Raw genomic sequence first — 25,456 nt, forward strand, 5'->3', positions numbered from 1 at the left:
ATGCTCCAACTAGTGTGGGGATTATATAATGATAATAAAAGCTATGACATTTAGAGAAAAGTAAAAACAGTGAAACACGAAGTATTCTTACAGTAGAACGCTTCCAGAAACGAATAATTTCCTTGATATTTGATGCAGGATGAAGTAAAAAGTAGTCTCTCCATTCATCCCAGTCTATTGTCAATGTCCCATCACTATCCATGCTGAAATAAATTTTTAAAATATTGCTTATAGTATTTATAACAAAGCATCATTATAAAAATGAAATATATGCTTCTTAATTATTTATTTTTAAAGCCATTGTCTTGTACTTCATGAATATCACTGTATTTTCACATTGGTTTTTATAAAAGTAAAACTATTTTAGAGCAGTTTTAGATTTTTAGAAAAGTTAAGAAGATATTACGTATAGTTCCCATACATCTGCACATCCAGTTTCAACTACTGATAACATCTTACATAATATGGTACTTTTTTTTTACAATTAATAAGCTGATTATTGATAGATTATTATGTACTTTATTCAGACTTTTTTAGTTTTTAAATAATGCTCTCCATGGGCTGGGGATTTAGCTCAATGGCATAAGCACCTGCCTTGCAAGCAGGCAGCGGTCATGAGTTCAATCCCCGGTACCGATAAAAAAAAATAATAATAATAATGCTCTCCATTTGTTTCAGAATCCCACTCAAGACACTACATTCCTTTTAACCATCATGTCTCCTTAGTCTCCTCTGATTATAACTGTGTCTCAGATTTTCCTTATTATTTTTATAATTTTAAGGAATATTAGTCCAATATTTCATAGACTTCTTCTTTATTGGGATTTTTCTATAATATTTTTAATTACTTTTGTGCGAGTATTTCTCTTAGATTTTTCTGTTAACCATAAAGAAAATGATTGTATCTAAATGATCTGTGTATTTTTAGCACTGAGAATCCAATAAATGCTTGATGAATGAATGATAAGTAAATAAAACCCATTAAAGAGTAACCTTATACCTTTTGGCTCTTCTAGTATTATTTTTACCATTGACCATCTTTTGGCTTTTTTATAACATTCTAATCAATTTTAAAATAGCTTTTTTTCACCTTGCAAAATTCAGTATTTACTCAATCTTTCAACATCTCAAAATGTTTTTTAAAATTTGTAGGTTGTTTCTTTGTATCTGAGTAAAAGGCGGAATTAAAAGGAATGACTTTTAATAATTTTGCTCTAAATGAAATATCTAAAAAACAAAATGCACTCAGGCATCAAAAAATTTAGTGCAATTTCACTTCCAACCAAGACAAAATAATCATCGTAAAATTTATACCCCCCCCCGTAAATAATTATTAAATTGAACATAACATAAGAAACAACTGTTTTCAGGACTAGTCCACAAACAGGACAAGACTATAATACCTGAGAAAAGCAAAACACATATAGTGAGTGCTTCCCATTCTCTCCACTTTCTGGGGACAGTTTCCAAATTGCAGAAGTAAGCGATTAAGCAGGGAGAATGTGAATAGAATAAAAAAAGGCCACTGAGGATGCAGGAATTTACAAAAGTATTCCCTTGACACTTTTGCAAAACGCTAAGCCACATATGACTCACTCAGCCTCACAAAATTAGTTAACGGAGGGCTAGGAGCATAATTAAAACTCCGCAGTGGAGGAATGTTGGAGTTCAAGAAAGGAAAGAAAAAACAGAAGAGAGAGACAGAGATAGAGACAGAGAGACAGACAAGGGGAGTGGAAGAAAGCAAGAGAGAGAAGGCAGAAAGGGAGAAAAAAGAAATATTACATATGGGAAGAAATTTAAATGGCAATAACTGAGTTCTCACCAGAAACAACATATGCTAGCAATCTTTAATAAGTTCAGTTTAGTCAAACAAAATTTAACAAACTGTACCCTAAATCCTCAATACAATAAACTTAACCACCAAAAATGAAGGTTAAATATATTTTCAGATAAACAAAATAATTACTATAAAACATGGACAATATTCACTTGTTCAATTTGTTTTCACTTAGGATAATGCATTGTTAGGACTTATCACTCCAGAAACTGAATTCTGAAATACAAATTTTGGCTGGTTCATGGCTTCACCCCTTGGCATCAAAAGCTATGACTGATACTCATAGAAGTTCCTAAATTTAAATTTTAATCAATTATTGCTACTGGAAATTCATAAGTGTTCTTAGAGTATGATTTAACAGCATATTTCAAATATTACACCAATCCACAAGTTCATACAACTACCAAGTTTCTATCAAACTTGTACTGATAAACTTTTTTAAAAAATATTTTTATTGTAAGAAACTTATTTCTTGTTCAACTCCATTAAGGATACAAAATATATATGATTCCAATTCTTTTTAATTTTTTTGCATTTCTTTTATGAACAAGAATAAGATTGGGCTCTTAATTATTTTTGTATGTGATTTAAAAGCTCAACAATTGGGGCTGGGGATTTAGCTCAGCGGCATAAGCACCTGCCTTGAAAGCAGGCAGTCATGAGTTCGATCCCTGGTACCGATAAAAACGAAAAAAAGCCAAGAAAAAAAAAGCTCAACAGTTTTGAATGTAATATCCTATGAGGGTTCCTAGATATTGATGGTGGTGTTGAAATTTTTATCCCTACTGATACCTTATGTATAGTTGTTCTATTACTTAGAAATCTAAGTTAGACGCTCTTGCTGTACTCGTTCATCTATACTTTCTGTAGTCTTACATTCTTGCTTTTTAAATTTGGGTTATATTTTTACTTTCATATTAATTTAGAATTGTTATATATTCTGAGCAAATTAAAGTTCTAATCACTATAAAATACCTCTTTTAAATTTTAGTAATGGATTTTGCTTTTTCTATCTTTTTTCTTTGAACACTGGATCTATTTTAAAAAACACAACTCTCTAACAGAATATAGTTAGTTTTTTCCAAGCACCAGTCAAAAAGAGGTTTATTCTTTCATGGACTTAAAATATCCTAACTTCCAGATATGAAATACAGATTAACTAAACATATACCAATGCTAAGAAATAAGATTCAAAAAATAAAAAGAAGTAAGAAACCATGAGGAATTATCAAACATAGCTGAAAACATACCAAACAGAATTTCCATGAATAAAAAAAACTTAAAAAATAAACTGTTAGAATGATTAAATGACACGAATATATTTGAAGAACTTGATAGAATGCCACACAGAGAAAAAGAGGAAAGCAGAACTATGATAAAAAGAAGTTTACATTTGAAGAGATAAAGATTAGTAAGAGTTTTCCAGAATTGTTAAAAGATACAAACACAGGAAATTTAACATCTCTCTAGCAGAGTTAATAAAAAGAAAGGCCTACTCACTAGATAAAAAGCTACAAAAAGAAAAAAAAGCTACAGACACCAAAGAGAAGCAAAATTTTAAGAGGAGACAGAGAAAGGCAAATCCCCTACCAAGGCTCAATAATCATACTAGCACCAATTTTCACCTAAGAGTAGAAGAGAGAGGATAATAAAATAGCATCTCATTCTAAGAAAAAGTAATTATCAAGCTGAAATCATGTATCTAGCAAAATTTTCTTTCCAGAACAAAAGTGAAATAAACATATTCCCAGACACTAAAAAACTAGACAGTTTACATCATTGGTGTCCCCTTGACCCACGTCCACCCCACCACTACCCCAAGCAACCAGATGGTTCCGAGGCTGAGTTGATAGCAATAAGGTAAATAAAGCAACTAAATGCTTGCACTGCTTGGTTGATTATGCAGGCCTGGGGCTAGCGTTCTGAGCATCTCTTGGGAAGATGACAGTATGCAATATAGCAAATATGAGGGATTTCCTTCTATCTTGTTTTTGAAGTCAAATATGTTTCACTTTTTTGCTTTGTTCTGATTAACTGTTTTGCTTTATTCAATATTCTGTTTTGATTGGTTTTATTGTGTTTTGTTTTTGGTTTCATTTTGCTATACCTGATGGAATGGACAATTATTGTGAAGATAACAAGGTAGACTATGGTAGCTATTGCTGTTTTCCTAGTATCCTGCTTTGAAGTTCCATACCAATTTTGCTGCTTTTTTTTTTTTTTGTCTTTTTCATTTTTTTATCTGTACCAGGGATCGAACTCACGACTGCCTGCTTGCAAGGCAGGCGCTTATGCCGCTGAGCTAAATCCCCAGCCTGCTGCATTATTTTAATTGGCTTTGTTCTGTCTTGTTTTGTTAGATTTTACTATCTTTAAAATTAAAAATTAAAACTAATAATTTATTTCTATTAAAAGAATTTCTAAAGCATATAGTTCAAAAAGAAAAATTATCTTGGCAGGACAGCCTCAGATCCAAAGACAAATAATGAGTAAATAAAATGCTACATACTAACACATCTAAAACATTTTCAGTATAAAATAACAATTATAATTGAGAACAAAAAAAGCATGTAAACCAGGAAAGAGATGATTAGAATTAAAAATGTTCTAAAGTTTATTATTTGAAGAGAGGTTAAAGATATTGTTTATCTTTAGTTTTTAAACTTTTATAGTAAAATGTCAAGACTATCTACTACCAGGAAACAAACTACATAATTTTTAAACTATGAAATGAATTAGAAAAAAAGGCACAAAAACTTTATTAAAAAGCAAGAGAGTAAGAAGAGAAGCATAGAACTATAGGCTAAAGGGAAGTAAAAATGTACTAACAGAAATTAATCCTGACCTATGGAAAATGGCGGCTTGCTAGAGGGCTGGATGCAGAGTCTCTGAGGAGAAGTCAGATTAGATGCTAGAATATGACAACATGGAGAGGGCCAGACCAATGGATAATGATTCTTATTAACCAAGGCAGTAACCGAAGGGAAAAATAAAACTAGGAAGAGGAAGGAAAAGCGCAAGTGGAGAGCTGAAGCCCAATGTACTCACTGAGCCCCATTCTGTGCTGTACTAGGTGCACCCAGAGGATCTAAGGTCACACTGAGACTGGGGCTACCGATAACGGAAGTCTGCGAATCCCACACCCTTAACGAGAGAACGCGGCAAAATAAGCAGTGCATCCAAGGGGGAAAGCTGTATTGGCTCTTTGCAACTGCTGGAAATTGAGACCTGGGACCCTGCGAAGCAGCCAAAGCCACCTGGCTGCGCCGAAGGAGACTGCAAGAAGCTCCAAAGCTCCAAAGCCGGACACCATGCAGTTTTCTGACCAATCCGCGCTGTGCTGGGAACGCAGTGAAGACAAGCGGCGCAGTGTGCAGTGGACCAACAGGAAGATCTGCATTGAGTCCCAGTGAGTACTAAAGACTGGGTCCCACGACTGCTGTCACTACCTGGAGGACATCTTGGAATTGGGCAGAGCCTGGCAACATGGTGGCATCGGTGACACAGAAAGGACTGGTGGAGAACATCTTGGAGTTGGGCAGAGCCCAGCACAGTGGTGACATCAGATATTCACCCCTGGCACAGAGAGGTCTAGCAGAGGACAGCTGGGATTTGGGTAGAGTCCCGCACCATGGTGACATCAGTCAGCTGCTCCTGGCACCGAGAGAGCTGGCATAAAAAAAAATCTCCAGCTGCTGAACCTGGGAAAATAAGCCCAGGAGAAGTAAACACAGAAGAGAACCAGCACAGTAACCATCCAATACTAGACACAGCATCACCAAAATAAAGAAATACCTTCATGACCTCATAGGTGAATTTAAAACTGTACTTCTGATCCAAGTGAGGCAAGATATAAAGAGATTGATTAAAGAAATGATAAGCTCCTCCCAAGAGAACACAGATGAAAGAACGAAGGAAATCAGAAAAGAAAGAGAAACCTCTGATGAAGAATTTAAACATAACCTAGAATACATGAAACAGATCCAAAGAGATTACCAGGAAACTAAAAACTCCATTGCAAACTGGCAAAATGCCTTGACAGAAACTAAAATTAGCCTTTTGAAACTTAAAGAGAGATTTATGATATATGATCGTGAAAGAAAAGACCTCTTAAAATAACGAGGAACCAGAAAGAAACAATTCAAAGGCTAGAAGATGACAAAAGGATATATAACTTTAGAATAAAGCACGTGAACGAGGAAGCAGGAGTAACTAAAAATGAACTACAAAGAATATTCACAGATATATTAAAGGAAAACTTCCCAAGCATAGGAAAAAGAAATGATACCCAGATAAATGAGGCATACAGAACTCCAGCTACCTACAACCAAAACAGATCTACACCCAGACATATAATAATCAAGATTCCAGAAATCCACCAAAAGAACAGAATGCTAAAAGCAGCCAGGGAAAACAAGCAGATTACCTACAACAGAAAAATTATCAAAATAACAACAGACTTATCAACACAAACTCTCAAATCAAGAAGGGTCTGGGGGGAAATAGTCCAAGCCCTGAAAGAAAATAATTTAGAATGATATACCCAGAAAAACTCTCTCTCAAAATTAATGGAGAACTAGGATGTTTCCAAGACAAGGAGGAACTGTGGGAGTTCGTGGCCACCAACCCAACCCTACAGAGAGTGCTGAAGGACATTCCAGAGAGAGAGAAGAAGGGATACCAGGATTCCAGCAACAGTGGCAGAGAGGCCTCAATGAATGGGGCAGACAGTGGAATGAGGGAGTAAGGTGGTCAAATTATAGCAGAAAAGTGGAGTAGCAGACATGAGGCCGAGACGGTAAGATATAATCTTTAGTACAGATAGCTTTGACACACTATTAAAAAAAGGAAGAGGTCATTGTTAATAGTGTATCAGGATTTAAAAGTCACAGTAGTCTCATCGCTCTGTCTAGTTTGAATTTATTTTGCTCTGGTCTGTCCACTCATATCAGATTTGAGGGCACAGACATCTGACCCAAAAATAGCTTGTTACACCACGGTAACTATCCTTAATCTCCTATTAAACTGAAACCCTATATTACTTACATTGTCTTACTATGACTGATCTTATTTAAATCTGATTTGTTAGACCACAGTTTTGCCTTGACTGATTTTATTTAAATTTGGTATGCTTGATAGTATCAAGTCTAAAAGTAGAGGCAACTACTCTGAAGATGACAATATGTAAAAGATATCCATACCGGTTTTGATTATTAACAGCTCTCAAGTCCTACAATGTTTTCAAAATTGTGTTTTTATAAAAATAGCTATGTAATACTATGCTTAACTGTATTAAGCCTGATAATGTGGACAAGTCTACTGAAAACAGCAAGAGAAAGCATAGTAACTATGGTAGATCACCTACTATTGTGGTCTTATGTGTCTTTTTCATTGCATGTTTTTCTAGGAATTTGTTTTGCTGTCTTGTTATGATTTGTTTTTCCCTATAATACAGAGAGGATAGATATAAATGTAGAAATTCACACATGGGAAGAATTTTTTAAACTATTTATGGGAACAGATTATATAATGCAAGATGTAATGAACAGATACTCTGAAGAACAAGAGACACTAAGAAACCCAATCCTAATTCTGTAGTTTTATGATATAAAATCTAGCAATACTATTATTTACTGTTCAGAGTGATATTAGTCTAGTCTCTTAAGTTCAATTTTAGCATATGTAACGATAAGGACAGCTACTACAAAGAGAATGAGAGACACTATGGTAGTCATTATTGTCTTCCCCAATGACAGATCTTGAAGACCTAAAAAGCCTTCATCATCCTGTAATGATTTGATTAGTTCTATAATACGCAGTATGTATTTAATGTGTGTGAAGATGGGGACAACTATTTGGAAGAAAACTAGAGACAATAACATAAACAGTGAAGATCTCCAGTGGACTTGCTTTGAAATCTGTACTTCTTTAAATTGTTTCTTTTTGATCTGTTTTGTTCTGTTTTGATATGTTTAATTTTATTCTCTTTAAGATAAAAAAAACAAGTGTGTAGGACTGATAACCATACTACTAAGTTTTTGTTGAATCACGGAGCAGAATTATTGGTAGTGTCACTATTTGAATGTCACTTTACATACTTTAATTTTGTAACCTGAACAACTATTTCTAAGATGACAATATGTAACTTATCAACTGGTGATTTCTTACTGTTTATTTTTTTGTAATTCTGTATTATTTCTACCCTTTTTTCCTCCATTTTTTTGTTTCTTTCTCTTTAAATAAATTCTTAAAAAGAAATTACTCCTAACATTGTAAGTCAATGATACCAATAAAATAATATTAATATATTATGTAAATATTAGTACTATATATTAGTATATAAAGACTTAGGTCATCAATCAAAAATAGGTTACCAACTTGAATAAAAATAAATTCAAAGGTAAGTTGTTTGCTCAAGCATAAGGGCTGTATAGTTTGTATCTTGAATGTCCTCCAAAAGCCTAGGTGTTAAAACTTGGTTCCTACATTTGGAACTGTTAGGAAATTGTTAAACCTTTGGGAAGGGGGCCTATAAAAGGAAATTAGGCCATGGTGATTAACTCCTTGAAGGGGACATTTATATTCTGGCTACTTCCCATCTCTATCTTTGCTTCCTGGCTGCCAAGAGACAAACAGCCCTTCTCTATCATGTGTTTCCATCCTGACATACTGTACTACCACAGACCAAAGCAACAAAGTCAAGCAACTATGGACTGAAATCTCTAAGAGCACTAGTAAAATTAAACCTTTTTTCTCTTTAAGTTGATTATCCCGGGTGTTTTGCAATAGCAAAGGAAAGCTGACTAACATAAGGGCATAGAAAAAAACAAGGTAAATGATGGCAAATACTAAAAAGATAAAAAAGCTGGATTTTTGCCATAATAACATCCAGCAAAATAGCACTACAGAATGATAAAATATTCCATTTATCAAGATTTAACAATTCTGAAGTTGAGTCCAAAAAGATCCTCCAAACATATAAAGCTAAAAATAATATAAGTACTTCAAAAATCCTCATCACAGTGGTAGATTTAAAATTGTCAGTCATCTGCAAGGCAGGAAAATATTTTAACAACAAAATTAACAAACTTCTTTTAATAGACATTCTATGAAGTCCTGACTGCGACATTTTAAAAATAATCTTCAAATCTTCAAATACATATACAACATTTGTAAAAACTTTCACTGTTTAAATATTTGAAGAAACAGTATCAACTCTTTACTCTTCGTTAACTCTTACACAATTATGATAGAAATTAGTAACCAAAAGTCTCTTTAAAACTCAATATAACCTTCTAAATATCTCAGGTGAAAAAAAATAATACAAGTATTATTTAAGTTTAGAACTATATAAGAATGAAAATCTCAAATCACAGGTAAAACTTGTGAAATATATCAGAATCACTTATAAAAGTTGAGTTACTTCCTTTGCTTATAACAGGAAGGAAACCTGGAAATTAGTAAAAGTATCCAATTTAACAAAAAACAACCAATATTTAAAAAGTAATTGTTCTATTTTTATCCTTATGTATTTTCTTCTAGATTCAAATAACTTCATTAGATGCAACTGACAAGCTTAAAACAAAGCCAATTTTGATTACAAAAAATAAATAATAAAATAGAGAACACTTCAATGAAATTGATTCGGAAAAAAAAACACAAAAAGCACACATAACAAATTACAGATGAAAAAAGTACAAGTATAGATTTAGAGGGAACCAAATAGATAAGATAATATAGTGAACAACCTTATACCAGTAAATTTGAAAATTTAGACAAAAATAATAATCTGAAAAACAAAATTTTCCAAAATTGACCTAGAAAGGGATAGAAAGTGTGATCCTACAATTGTTAATGAAATTGACTCAGTTATTTTAAATCTTCCCATAAAGAAAACATGAGGCTCAGCAGGTATCTTAATTTCTCATTGATGGGACAAAATGCCCAAATTCACAAGTTAAAAGAAGAAAGATTTACTTTAGCTGACAGTTTGCAGAAGTTCCAGTCCATAGTTGGGGGGTTCCAAGTCAGAATGGCATGGCAGTGGGCATGGCAAAAGAGAAAAAGACAGAGATGGGAAGGATCCAGAAGGGCAAGCAGGAGAACAGCAAATAGTAAGCCTTCCTTTCCCTTTTATTCCATTCAGGCTACAAGCCTATTGGTTGGTTGCTGTCCATACCTATGTGGGTCTTCTGGCTTCAGTAAATCTATTTAACCACACTCAAAATATGTTAAACTAATCAGTGGACCAATCCAGTATTCACATACCCTTAATGTACCATCACACACCCATATGCACCAGTCACCTCCCTAAAGCACCACCTACGAGCCCATGAGGCTTACAAGCCATAACAGCTGATTTTACAATTAAATTCTTTTAAACCTTTAAGGAATAAAATAGATTGGTTCAACTTTATTGACTCTCTTACATAAAATGTAAAAAGAGAGACTACTCCCCAACTCATTCCTTAACATCAATGTAACCTAAAAAATATTAGATTAGTCAAACAAAGAAAAGAACAGGGAATCTCTCTCATGAACATAAAAGTAAATACTATGAATAAATTCTAGTAAATTGAGTTCAATGGAATATTTGTAAAAGGTTGTGTTTATTCCAGGACTACAAGGATGAGTTAGGATAGAGAAAATTCTTGAAACTAATTTATCACATTAACAAGTCTCTATGATGGTGCCCTCCTATAATCCCAGCACTCAGAGGCTGAAGCAGGAGGATTGCCATGAGTTTGAGACCAAGTTAGGCTTTAAGGCTAGTCTGAACTAGCAAGATTCTGTCTCAAAACTAACAAATAAACACATCAACAGATTAAAGAAAGATATCATATTAATCATCTCACAATTTAAACCTATTTTTAATTTTAAAACAATTTCTTGACAAAACAGAAGAGACCTCCCTTAATATGGGAAAAATTACAATGATAAAATATTAGTATTTTAGTGGTTTAATGATAAAATATCAGTATTCCCTTTAAAATCAAGAAAAAGACAGAATGCCCATCATTACCATTTTCACTTAACACCATTACAGCAAGAACAAAAAAATCAATCAACCAAAGCTTTGCGTATTGGAAAGAAAGTACTGAAATTGCCATAGAAGTACTGTCTCGTATTCTCTCGTATAGCAAATATAGCTTCGGTCCCCTCAAACTCCCCCTTACAATTTATCTAGCACGACTTCAGCTAGAAACACTTCTCTCATCCTTTTACAAACCAAAACCCAGTCTGAGGAGCTATTTAAAGTCGTGGATACCATCCAACATGTTGTTCTAACCCATTTAGACTCCACTTGATGCATCAAAGCAGACCAGACATTTGGAAACATTATGAACAAACCCAAACTGGTATGATTTAAGGGGTGAAATGAAAGAATGAGTTTGGGAACACAGATACCACCTCAAGAGGATCAAAGAGTGAGTCAATTTGCTTACTTTGCAGTGCCCACTTCTCAGAAACATGGAAGTGTGAGAACCAGCACACTATTTCAAGGCTTAACAGGGCTGTGCAAGCAATCACCCAGCAGTATGTGCTTCAGGGGGAGAAACAACAGTGGGAGAGTAAGAGTAAACAGGAGGATCCAGACAGCACCTGGTTTTACTTTCATCTTTCTGTATTCCTCTACCCGCCCCCAACCCCCAGCGTGCCCCTTAAACTTTTCCTCAAGTTATCTCAGGCGCATGGTTCAGTGGCAGGGCACTTGTTTGGACATACAAGGCCCTGGATTTGATTCTCAGCACAGTCAGTCAGTCAGTCAGTCAGTCAGTCAGTCAGTCAATCAATATCATTTCTGCCTCATTCTATAAAGGTACAGAGATTTCAATCCTTTCTCCAAAAGAAACCTTTCAGAAAGCTTAAGATATAGAAAAAAAGAATGCACAACTGTTTGGTTCAAGCAGTAGTACAAGACAGGAGTTCACTCTGCTGTCTCCTCACCTCTCCTCGGCCACATGCATTCTGAGGAGCCTCTTAAGTACAGCCTGACAAACTATACTGATGTGTGATTCATTTAGTTATTGCTACCTAAATGGTCAATCACTTAATGGAAAAACTTTGAAAGCTGCTTTTGGTAGAAACACTCAAAAGAAAGACAAAATTAAGCAGTAGGAGCAGGTTTGTTTACAAAGTTACAGATGGGGGTGCCATAGTTATACCAATTAGCTTTTAGCATAAATTAAAAACTACTAAAAAGACAAGCACTAACCTTCTCAGAATGCTGTTTGCCTGAGCTTCGGAAATATCTACACCCAATGATTTCACGGCAGCAATTACTTCTGAAGCATCTATTACTCCTTTAAAAAAAAGTGAAAAATACCATGTTAAAGTATCTGAAAAGACAATGAGGCAAAATACTTATACTGTACTAGTCTTTGGAAGTCTATATTTTAAAGGTCTATAATCCTAGATTCATAATCCAATGCCTAAAAAATTCTGAAAAGTAAAAGACATTTTATAAATTCAGCACCAAGATTCATTTGGTGTCAAAAGCTGCTTTAAACTCATATGGGTTAATTTTAGTCAACTATTTATCTAATTCAGTGTGTAAAAATTTATGTTTCACTGCAAAAACATAGTATTATTGTCTGGTACTACCCCAGACTCCACTTGAAATGTTATATATCTTTTCTAAGAGTAATATAGCAATATTAGTTTCCTAATATATAACTATATTACTTTTCTAAAATCTACATTCTAAATTTCCAAACACATCTGGACCCAAGTGTTATATATCTATAACGTAACCCTCTTGATTATTACACCTACTTGGAAAGCAATGAAAAAGCTAATCCTAAAGACCTGATTTAGAGACATGAAAACCAGGTCACTCAATGTTTCATAAAGATAAGCCTTCAAAGAAACAATATAACTTAAAATACACATCTGCTAAACAGTCCACTATCACATTGCTGGATGTTGTAAAAGGAAAATTACATAGCTATAGTCTCCTCAAATTCTAAAACATAAATCTTATCCACCAAATCCAAAAAAAATCTTGATTCTTCTCTCACGTAAAAATACCAGTTGAGGGGCTGGGGATTTAGCTCAGCAGCATAAGCACCTGCCTTACAAGCAGGTGGTCGTGAGTTCGAGCCCCAGTACCGATAAAAAATTTAAAAAAAATTTTAAAGTACCAGTTGAAGACACCCAACTTTTGATTTTCTGTTTGTTTATTTTGTTTTGTTTTTTTGTACTGGAGATCAAACTCATGACCTCACACTTGCCAGGCAGGTGCTGTGCCTCTGAGCTATAACCCTGTACTCAACCTTTAAAATTTTTGTTTGTAAATACAAAAAAGTAGGTCTCCTACTTAAAAATACATATCAGAAAGCTATCATAAATTCAGCCACACTTTTAATTTGTATTTTATGAACCATAACTGCCCATGCATTATGTATAAAAAGTAGTGCAAAATACATGATATTACTTAACACATAGACAAAGTACTTTATTCAAACATAGAATCTTAGACCGTACAGTGACTCCGAAGCCCCAAGTATTCCAAGCTTTACAGAATGAAATTTACTGATCTATTCCTCAGCCTAGAAATCAATTTCTTTAACCATAGACGCTTGGATCCCCCACCTTATATCTCATTATAATCTTCAAACACTAAATTCCTCAATTTGATTTAATAATTTTAAAAATTTTGGTAATCTACTAAGCAAATTACTATACTAAATATGAGACTAATAAACAACCCCAAGGAAATTACAAATTTTTATGGATGCACTAATTATTTTTAAAACATATCACATTATGCTAAATGTGGGTTAACAGACGAGTTAGCAATAAGTATGATGAAACAGTAAATAAAGGAGTACGAGACAACTATAAAGTAATAAAAGATTTCTATAAAAATTATCTTTAAAAGCAAGGTATATGTACTTATTTACAGAGGTTTGTTGAAAACTTACAAATAGTATTAAAAATAATAATAGGTAACAGTACGGGATAAGGATAACAGGTATCTTGGAAAGGATACCCAGAGGGCTTCTGAGATGCTAGTGATATTCCACCTCATTTTTAAAATTTTTTTTATTTTAAAATGCTCTAAAGGATATAATTGCATGTATGTTTAAGAGTGTATGATTGATAACCATATTACTAAGTTTTTGTTGGGTTGTTGAACAGAATTGTTTGTGCTCTCACTGTTTGAATGTCCACTTTGTATGTTTTAATTTTGTAACTTGAATAACTATTTCTGAGAGGACAATATGCAATTGATCAGCTAGTGATTTCTTACTTTTTTTTAATTCTGTATTATTTCCACCCTTTTTGTTTTGCTTTTTTCTCTTTAAGCAAAATTTTAAAATTTTTTTTTATTTTAAAAAAGCAAAACAGAAAATAAGGATAGAAATAATACAGAATATCAAAAAACAGAAATTGACACTAGTTAATATATTGCATATTGTTATCTTAGAAATAGTTCAGATTATGAGATCTAGGCATAAAAAATCAATCAAACAATAATAGCACAAACTGTTCTTTTTGGTGCACAGAGAATTAGTAGTATAGTCGTCTTGCACACATATACATACATATATACAGTTATATGTGTATACCTACATACATGTATCTTTTCCTTTCTTCTATTTCTCCTTCCCCCTATCCCAGTTGCTCTTTCCTTTTGAGCACTTTCTTTTTTTTTTTTTTTTTTGTCTTTTTTCATTTTTATCGGTACCAGGGATCGAACTCACAACTGCCTGCTTGCAAGGCAGGTGCTTATACCACTGAGCTAAATCCCCAGCCCCCTTGAGCACTTTCTTTCCCTTTGATTTTCATTATATCTGTTGTACATTTTGGAACTTATTACTCTTTCAGTTTATTATTATTTATGTTTTACACTAGGGAGACAATACAATATTAAAAATGTAAGTCTGATTTATTTCACTTATGAGTATTGTCTCAAGTTGCCTCCATTTAATTACAAAAGCCTAAAGATAATCCTTTTTACAGCTAAGTAATATTCCATTGTATAAAAATATCACATCTTTTTTATCCATTCTACAGTTGATGGGCATTTTGGTTTTTTCCAAGATTTAGCTATTTCAAATGGTGCTGTTATAAACATGGTGCACATATATTGCTGTGACATGACCTTTTCAACTTTTCTGGGAAAATACCCAGAAGGGGAATAGCTGGATTGGATGGGACTTCCCTACTGTTTTGAGGAATCTCCATACTGATTTCCACGATGGCCACACCAGTCTACATTCCCACCAACAGTGGAGAAGTGTTCCTTTTTTCCCACAGCCCTGCCAGCATTTGTTATCGGTTAATTTCTTGATGGCAGCCACTTTTTCTGGCGTGAGATAGAATCTCAATGTTGCTTTAATTTGCATTTCTTGAATTACCAGTGAAGTTGAACATTTCTTTATGTATTTATTTGCCATTTGTATTTCTTTATATGAGAATCTCATCTGATTAAAAAGTTTTTGCACTTCAAAAGAAATCACCAACAGAGCAAAAAGAAAACTCACAAAATGGGAAAGAATTTTAACCAACTGTCCCCCACACAAAGAACTTATATCTAGAACATATAAAGAATTGAAAAATACCAGGCCCTCCAAATTCAAAGACCCAACCTAAAAATGGGCATCTGAAATATTCCACTTCTTAATCTGGAAAGTTTTCATGTTATATGTTTGCCCTGTGAAAATTTAGGGAGTTTATAATTTATTATACTGATAATTTATACACTTTAATGGATATATTACATATGAGTGAAATCATTTCCCAAACAGTAATCTACCGCCAAACTTGAAATGCCATTTAAACAGCTCTGGCCTTGTGTGGCAATTTCTCAGCAACATCTTTTTTCAAGCTATTACATCTACTCAAGAAGTTTTTCCCCACTTTTTATATATTGAGAGTGCAAATCCAATTTAGATTTGGACACAACTAAGTTCTTCTTGTATTACTTCTACAGGATAATCATAGTGTATATTGTATAGAGCTATGGTTGTTTATTCTTATTCCATCCAAAACCATGAGCAGCTGAACACATTGGTTAATATAATTCCTAGTACACTAAGTTGACATATAAAACTCAACAGTTTGTTTCTTTGATTAAATTATATTTAGTCCCTATCCTAAAGAGTTTAAAACTTAAAGCAAAAATGTAGAAAAATTAGGTAATTCATAATCAAGACCTATAGACTAAAATGGAAATTCAATATAGTCTTAAGTATAGGCACCAAATTTTCACTACAAAGATAGATTTGAAATAGATTAAATGAAATTAAAATATTTAAATGAATGAAGAAGACTAAAACCATTCCAGCACTATAATCCTAGGAAAGAATACAAAATATTCCATTTATATATCTGTAATATATCCCTACAAAACATCATTCCAATATCTGATGCTTTTAAAAGAATTTTTTTGATCATGTGGACATAACATAAGCTTGGTTCAACTGGCTGACTCTTTTGCTGACCTTGCTTGGGTTGTTCAGGTGAATCCAATCACCTAGAGATCCAATTGTATCTCAAAGCTGGGTGATTTTAATCACGTCTGTCACCTCACATGAAAATGTAGAATAGCTAATGACTAAAAGGACATCTCTCTCCATGTGTTCTCACCAGACAGGTAGGTAGACTTCTTTCCTTTTGGGTTAGGGTATTTAAGAGGCAGTACTCAAGACAATGAGGCCTAATGTACAAGTATTTACCAAGCTCTGTTAATATCTTCAGCAGCTGAAATGATCAAACCCAAGTCAATATGGGACAGGACTATACTATCCTGGGAGATATGATTCACTGTAAGAGTCAATGTAAAGAAAATTATCTAACCTGTCTAAACTTTAGTGTTCTTTTCTATAAAATGTTGCTTCTGTGAGAACTATGAGGAAAAAATAAGATATTGAAGATAAAGCACCTTGAATAAACATAGCCAACAGTAAAATCCAGTAAAGCTTAATCACTTTCCCTGTTTCTTCAATACCAAAATTCCATCTGTTACGGCTTATATCCAGATGTCCCCCCAGAGCTTCTGCACTCATACGTGGGGCTTTTTCAAAGTTGAATAGATTTATGGTGTGTAATACTGGCATTAAGGGTGTGCGGTACTCAATTAGTCCACTAGTTGGAATTAGCATAGTTCTGGATGTGGCTCAATGGATTTACTGAAAACAGAACCCCTAACTGGGTATGAATGGCACTACCCAAAAGATTTATAGCCTGTTTAGAATAGAAGCGAAATGTGGTTTTACTTTTGTGCTTACTGCTTTACTGCCTTCTGTCTGCCATACCATGAACTGTTTCTCCTTTGTGATGTCCATCTGCCAGGCCACCTACCTTGGAGCCAGCTGATTATCAACTGAAGCCTGCTACAAACTGTAAGATGAAATACATCTTTCCTAATTTAACTTGTGGATGTTGTGTATTTTGTCCCACCAATGAGAAAAGACAGCACCCTAGAAAGAAACTTACTGATGAAATTATATTAAATAATTAATTACTTGAGTAATATATTTGCAATAGCATCCCATGGACATTTTTGCTGAACAGAATAGGAGCTTAGATACTTCCCAGTAGGTTGTTTAATAGAACCACTAGCCCATGTGTAACCATCTACCTCTACTGACTAGCACGAGGCCTACAGAGTCTCCTAGGGCAGTGAGTGTGGTAAAATTGAATCTCATCTGCTCTTAATGTTGAACACATATGTGATAAACTAGAATGATGCCAGAGAAACAATGATGTTGAATAGAACAAGAGGGGAAAGGCCTGATGTAGTGAACCAGATCTGGGGAGAAATGTTGGCTGTAGGGTTAGTAAGGCATCTACTACCAGTGTTAAGTCAAATTATAGGTTCTACATGGTCTCTGAAGCAACAAGTTTACTGAGATATTACAGATACTAATCAAAAACTTAAAAGGACTGCTCTTAGCACAAATTCCCTATGCCACCCGCAACGTGGCCAGATAGCAGGTGGAAAAATGTGTGCCAGACCTAAGGAGCCAGACTGTTTTATAACAAAATACTGGAGTGAAGAAATATAAATCATTCACACTGAACCTACACCGGCTATAGTATCAAGCGCAGGACAATCCAGAGTGCAAGGTGCTGAGTTAGGAGTTTAGTCCACAAAGAAAAAATTTCTTCTTGATTGGTTAGTTCTAAATACAGAATGTGATATGGCTTGAATGCATAATATTCAGCATACTGGAAGTAGTATGCAGCAGATGTTGTTTTCCATTTTTTTTAAATGTAGTTCAAAGCTGTGAATTAATATCTCTTATCTCTATCCCATGTGCATTTTCTGGCTTTGAAGACATCTCAGAATTCTTCTCATCACCAGGAAGTACCCTATTCCAGCCACTTTGAAAACACTTGTACATCCTGGGAGAAAGTGACTACACGAACATATGAATTGAAAAAAGTTGTATTTTAGGGTTGGGGATTTAGCTCAGCAGCGTAAGTGCCTGCCTGGCAAGCGCAAGGTTGTACGTTCAATCCCCGGTACCAAAAAAAAAAAAAAAAAAAAAAAAAGTTGTATTTTTAGGACCATAATATTCTAGTATCAGATACTGTGCCGAAACAAAATACTCAATGCCCAAAATTAAGGAAAAAGGGGTTTATTTAATTCGCAGTTTTCAAATTAGGGTGGCACGGCAGAGGGGCAACTGTTCAAGGCAGCAGAACACAGCAAAAGCAGTAGAACAAAGATGGGGAGAGCAAGCCTCTTTTTCTCCCTTATGGTGTAAGCAGTCTCCTGTCCTCTCCCCTCAGGGCGACTGTAACACTCACACTATCTCCTTGCTCTCTTCCTGAACAGGATGAGGATGTTTACAAAGTGAAGACCTTGGCTCCCTGATGATTTGCTTAGTTGAACTTCTAAACTTCTCAATTGTATCAACATTGTATCAACCATTATAATCCATCCCTTGTCAACCTAGCAGCCAGATACATTTCTTTAAACTTGTCTCCAGATACAAAGATATGCTTATTCTTAATCATTTTACAACTTGAACATTATAACACCAGTTTAACAATCCTTAAGAACCAGTTTTAAGTCTATCAAAATTGTATTACATTACAATGATAACATTTTGCCCTTGGTCCTCCAAAAACCTATGTACATCCCTTTATGCAAAAGGTATTTAGTCCATCTCTAAGAGTTGCTAAAGTACTAACAGTTTCATCACTGCTGAGAAGTCTAAATCCCAACTCTTCTCTGAAATGTAAGGCAAACTCTTAGCTGTAACCTCTTGTACAAATGAGAAACTGAACACTTCAACATTCAATGGCAAAAGATAAACATTTTCAATCCAAAAGTTACAAATAGGGGGATACCAAGGATTAGGGCCAAAGCAAGTCCAAATTTCAGCAGGGCAAATAATAAGTCCTATAGTTCCATATCCAGCATCTGAAGCAATCTGTGGCAAATTGTGAGCTCCAAAGGACTTGAGCGGTTCGCCCCTATGGCACTTCTGAGGATTACAGCTCCCATGGCTTCTCTATTAGGCCTGCTTTACTCTTTCCTTGCAGCTGTCCTTAGATGATCCATGTGCTTGGCTTTTCTAAACTTTTGGCATCTCCATAGCACCTCTGGCTTTACACTCACAGATCACAGATTGTCCTCTCAGGGGCATACTGCCTGGCCTCTTAGGCCTTCTGAAATTGAAGTGGAAGCAACTATAACCCCTAAACATTGCATTCTGTATGCACATAAAACCAATGCCACATGAATGACGCCAAGGTCTGCTGACAGCTGGAGCAGTAGCCAGGCTTTCCTCTCTTTTGGCTGCAGGATTCAAGAGCCTGAGTCACAAGGCACTCTGAATCCAATTTTGAGGAACAAATTCTCTATGCCACCGTCATGGTGCTCTGTGGCTTTTTCCTCAAAACAGTCTTTCACTTTTGTAGTTCTGAGGGCTGCAAAGGGTGGCTACTTGCTGCTTCCTGTGATGTCATATTTTATATTCATGCCATCTTTTATACTCTCTGTTTCCTTCTCAGCAGTCAAGATCTCTTCTGCTCTATATTTGCAGTCCATAGCTTTACTGGAGCTTCCTTTCTGGTCAAACTCACATTTTAAATCATTCTGCTGAGCTCTTTGCTCTAGATTTGCAACATAAATCTGGCTAAAACCCCTCAACAATATCCATGGCACTGCTTCAACATTAGATTGAAATTTCTTCTGCCAGATTAATTAGTCTGCTGGCCTTCACATCAGTCTCAAGCAAAATCTCTGAACACAAACAAAATGCAGACAAACTTTCTGCCAAGGCATAATATACATCAGTGCAGCCACTGCAGACTTTCTTCCCACCAGAAACCTCCTGGGACTCATCTTTACCAGTTTGCTGGTCTTTTGAGCTCTGATAAAATCTCCAGTACTGAACAGCCTAAGGCACTCCAGCTCTACTCTTTTGGGTATCATCTCTGAACCTTTCCAAACTCTTCCCATAAACTATTCCCAAAGGCTCTTGAATCACATTGTCAGATAGTCACAACAACGACCTCACTCCTAGTACCAAATTTTGCGTTAGTTGCTTTTCTCTCATTACTGAGACAAAATACCCAATTCCCAAAATTAAGGAAGAAAAGCTTTATTAGTTCACAGTTTTTAGAGGTTTCAGTCCATAATCAGCTGGCTCCACAGTAGGGTGGCATGGCAGAAGGATAACTGTTCAAGACAGTAGAAGATAACAAAAGCAACAGAAACAAAAAGTGGGAGAGCAAGTCTTTTCTCCTCCCTTATACTGTAAGCAGGCTAACTCCCCTTCTCAGCCAGGTCTCCTTGCCCTTTTCTTGCACAGTGTGAGGTTGCTTACAAAGTGAGGACCTTGACCCCCTGCTGAGTCACTTAGTTAAACTTCTAAACTTGTGAATTTGACACAGTGTATCAACCTTTACAGATACCTCCTGTTTAAATATAACACAGAGAGAGTAGAATATTAATTGCCTGTGGTTGCTGTAACAAAATATCATAAGCCAGGTGGCTTAATTCACAGTTCTGGAAGCCAGATGCTCAAAATCCAAGTGCTAACAGGCTGTGCTCCCTCAGAAGATTCCAGGAAAGTGTGTTCTATATCTCTTTCCAAGCTTCTAAGAGCTAAGGCATTTTTAGGCTTGTATATGTATCATTCCAATCCTGTATGTTATTGCATGGAAGTCTTCACATCATCCTTATCTTCTGTATATACAGTGGTACTTCAGTACTCATTGTTAATTAGTCCTGAAAAGGTGACAAGTATCAAAAACGAGTGACAAATTGTTTTAGCTGGAAAGGGTAGAGTCATGAGGCAATCAACACCAACTTGTAGTTTATGCTCAAATAAATGAGTACCAGAACAAAATGTTCATGTCAAAATGCACCCAGTAGAAAATTTTACAAGTTTCAAAGCAGTGGAGTACCAAAGTATGGCTGTATCTGTCTTTTGTGTCTTAATAAAGTTACCAGTCATATTAGAGCCCAATCCAATTACCTCATTTAAACTTGATTACTTCTACATAGATCTTATTTCTAAACAAAGTTTCAGTGTGAAGTACTTGTTGCTAGGACTTCAACACATAATTTTGACAACTCATGATTCACCCCATTTAGTGAGCTGTTGAAGCTAGAAATTGCTCACACGTGTAAGGGCAAGGCAAGTCCCAAAATAAAAAAGCAGTGCTTGAGGCAAGCTTCTTCAGTCCAGAGAACACCTATCCCTGAGATAATCCAAACAATCAGTTGCTAGGCAAAAGTGGTGTCACATGACATCAACCTGTCAAATGTATACATGAACACCCTTATGGTGGTTAAGCAGTTCCCTTCCTCCTGTCAGAAGAAAGGGCTCCACCTCACCTCAGCTTTAACTCTTTTCTTTATTGTCCCATCCTCTTTCCATCCTTCCCCTCAAGAACATCTAGAGCTGCAACTGGCCATATGCATAACAGATGATGTATTCTATTTCTCATTTTGATAAGCATTCTGGCCAATATATACTGGCTGAATTCTACATGAAAGTGGTGACTGACTAAAAGATATAACTGCATGTATATTTAAGTGTGTAGGATAGAAAACGATATTACTGAGCTTTTGTAGGATCATTGAACAGAACTGTCTGCAATCTCACTGTATGAATGTCCACTTTATATGCTTTAATTTTATAATTTGGACAACTGTTTCTAAGATGACAATATGTAACCTACCAACTAGTGATTTCTTCCTGTATTTTTTTTTTGAAATTCTGTACTACTTGTACCCTTTTACTGCTTTGTTTTTTATTTCCTTTCTTTTTTCTCTTTAAATAAAAAAAAAGAAAAAAGAAAGTGGTAACTGAGACATGAAAAATAAAGCAGCTCAGACACTAACACAAAAAGCTGGCAGCTCACTGAAAGCAGTGGCTCTGGAGGGCTGCTTGAGCCTGAGCTCTGCAGTTCAAGAAGACAGTGGCAGCCATTGTGGGAACAAAGGTTTGTAAGGAACATATCAAACACATCAAAATAAATCATTAAAGTGTTAAAGCTGATGACTAAATAGCAGGGCTGTATGTAATTTTTATTTTCTTTCAGGAACTTGCTTGTATTATCTCATTTTCTTGCAACCAATACCTTTTCATAATCAACAAGAAAATGATAAATGCCATGTTTTTCAAATTACCACGATACTTTCAGCTCATGTACTGCAAAAGTGCAGAAAGCCAATTCATTAAGCTGAAAAGCTTTCAAGTCAGAAGACACAAACTTCCACAAAATCATTTTTATTAAAATAGAAATTGTATGGGAAGTATACTAATAATAAATGCAACTTTTCTCAGGAATTTAAAAATTACAGACTTAGTAGAAATAGGCAAGTCTTTGATAGAAGAAGTAAAGGCTAGCAAAATTACCCTTTAGTACTGACTCTTATTCACATTAAGTCAACTGTTAATGGGACATACACACCATCCTTATTTCTATCCAGACTACTGAATGCCAGCTTCATTTTTTTCTCATGGTCTTGAAGATACTGCATAAATTCTTGAAAGTCCAACCCTGAGTCAGCATTGGTATCTCCAGCACTAAGAATCGTCTACAAAAGAGAAGAAACTCATTGCAGAAGCACATCACAAGTAAATCCACTACACCATGCTAACATTTGCACACTTCACTTATATTTAATTATGATTGCTATAAGTATCTATTAGTTAGTGCTTCAGTCATGGCTACAAGGCTAAGTATATTAAGTTATTTTTAATTTATGCAATAGTAAAGTCAACAACCACCATATAATTCCAAGTACTTGTGAATCTTATCAGTAAGCACTTTCCTGAGGTAAATGATGAATGCCAAGTACTTCAAGGGAAAAATGATAAAAAGATGCATACTTTTTGCCATTAGGGATAATATCTACACAGACCCAATTCCTGTGGTCAGAGACCAGGTTCAGCCTGAGTTACACAAGAGTGAAAACTCACATTGGTACCATGTTCTCATTGGTAGTAGGCTCTCTACACCTACTACCAATCTGGAGGCAAACTGACACCTTAGACTTCTAGCATGCACAGAGATATTAAAGAGACATCTACATCCCCATGTTTACTGAATCATTATTCACAATAGCCAGGTTATAGTATCAGCTTAAATATTGGTAAAATATCAAAAAAATCAAAATGGCTACAGAATGGCCAAAGAGAAAACAACCCTCAGAAATCACTGTAAATCCTCAGAAATTAACCAATGAGATGAAAAAGTTATTTGTGCAATGAAAACTCTAACACTTCTGAAAGAAATTAAGAACATAAAGATATCCCAGATTCATGGATTAGAAGAATTTATATTGTTAAGATTTTAATTGGGCCTCACAAAAATTTAAATCTATTCTATTCTATGTATATATTATTACCTAAAGTCAGTTACAAAAACAAGTAACTTAATTCAAAAACAGTCAAAGGTCTTGCACAGACATTTCTCTAAAGAGGGTATATAACTAGTAAGCACAAGAAAAGATGCTGAGCATCACTGATGCACATCAGAACTAAAATGAAATACCACCTAGGTGGCTACTATTTAAACACACCACATGCCACATAACTGGGCAAGGTAGTACATGCCCAGCTACTCTAGAGACTAAGGCAGTAGGATGATGAATTTGAGGGAAGCTTGGACAACACAGAAAGACACATCTACCCATGTTTAAAAACAAAACACAAAGTAACAAGCATCATAAATGATTAAAAAGTTGGAACACATTTGTCCCATTGAGGAGAATAGGTGATACAGCTTCTACGGAAAATCATTTGGCAATTCCTCAAGTTTTTAAATGCAGAATTACCATATGAGCCAGCTTCCATTTCTGGGAATACACCTGAAAAAAGTAAAAAGCAGGATCTCAAAGAGATATTTATACACCCATGTTCACAAAGTGTTATTCACAATAAATAAAACACAGAAGTAATCCAAGTATCTATCAACAAATGAATGAATATACAAAATATAGCATATGCATACATACAGTAGAATATTATGTGGCCTTAAAAATAAAAGAAATTTTGACACGTTACAGCACAGATGAAACCTAAGGCCATTATGTAAGTGAAATAAGTCAGGCACAAAAGGACAAATATTTCATGTATATAATGTGCCAAACTGCAACCAAACTCACTTATGTATCACGAAGACCCAACACTGCCATTAAACCTGAGTACTGAGGTTTTAGCTTAGGAAAGAACTCTACATTGACTTCTTGTGTCTTAAAAGAAAAACACAGTAACACACGTGCCATAGGTCCACCACCACCGCGTAGGCTGTTACCCTCTAAGCAAAGAGACAGCTTTACCGCTTTACTTCGCATCCCAAAGGCTAACAGCTCCTGACAGTGTATGCTGGTTGGTAAATGTTGAAAGAGTCACCAGGAACTCATTCAACATCTCCCCTAAAGCCCAGAAGGCTTTGGTCAGCCTGCTGCGAAGTTTCTCTAGGCTGCGTTATTGCCCGCTTTGGAAGCAGCTCTGGAAGCAGCTCTGCAACGTGTGACCGTCCAACGTCTCTCCAGACTCCCGATGCCCCGCATTTGCTTAGTCGCTCACCCTCTCTGAATTGATGTCAAAGGAGGAGTTCCAGTTTTTCAGCCCCTCCTGGAGCTCCTGGATGTCCAGCACGCCATCTCCATTGTGGTCCAAGTCTTCAAAGAGGATCTGGTACCGGAGGTAGTCATCGTCACTCTGGCAGACCGCCTGGGGCAGCACGAAGCCCCTCAGCCAGCGCAGCATGGCTGGTTCAGGGCCTGCGGGAACCACTCAACGACCTGGTCTGTCGCCGGCTCCTCCAGCCGAGATGCGTTGGGCAAAGGGACTGCGGAGGGCGCTGAGGGCTACCGCAACCGCCTGGGGGCGCGGCGGGCCTGAGAACCCGCGCAGGCGCTCTTCCTGCATAGCTGCGAGGACCGTCCGCCGCGCGGAACCTTGGGAGATTCGTCCTGACCCGGAAGCTGAGCCCGAGGCCACAGGGGTCCTGGCTTCCGGTGCCCAGGACTGTCGCAGGGGCTTTCCTGCGCCTGGCAAGGGAAGTTTGGGGAAGGGGATCACCTGCCCCAGTCGGCTGCCAGGATGGCGTCAGGTGAGCTCTCGGGGCGTCTAAAATCTACTGGCACAGCCTCAGTGCTTGAAGAGGCCTGGAGCGTCAGGT

General features: G+C 35.9%; 1 protein-coding gene across 2 annotated transcripts in view; it reads right to left on the reverse strand.

Moving 5' to 3' along the window:
- Positions 1 to 25,210, reverse strand: part of LOC100715555 (mitochondrial adenyl nucleotide antiporter SLC25A24-like) — a 60,605-nt gene extending 35,395 nt beyond the window's left edge. Inside the window, exons 1-5 of one of the 2 annotated variants that reach the window (XM_063255245.1) lie at positions 24,859 to 25,210; positions 24,105 to 24,137; positions 22,736 to 22,862; positions 12,057 to 12,144; positions 92 to 203 (exon numbers count right to left, since the gene is read on the reverse strand). In XM_063255245.1, coding sequence (XP_063111315.1) covers positions 92 to 203; positions 12,057 to 12,144; positions 22,736 to 22,862; positions 24,105 to 24,137; positions 24,859 to 25,041 — 543 coding nt within the window. In that variant the 5' untranslated portion in view covers positions 25,042 to 25,210. The remainder of the gene's footprint in view (positions 1 to 91; positions 204 to 12,056; positions 12,145 to 22,735; positions 22,863 to 24,104; positions 24,138 to 24,858) is intronic. The other variant, XM_063255256.1, reaches the window with a different exon arrangement.
- Positions 25,211 to 25,456: the final 246 nt, after the last annotated feature.

The sequence above is a fragment of the Cavia porcellus genome, unplaced genomic scaffold (assembly GCF_034190915.1).
Source record: "Cavia porcellus strain 051 isolate PalLab524CR breed Dunkin Hartley unplaced genomic scaffold, mCavPor4.1 scaffold_1, whole genome shotgun sequence".
Taxonomy (NCBI): Eukaryota; Metazoa; Chordata; class Mammalia; order Rodentia; family Caviidae; genus Cavia; species Cavia porcellus.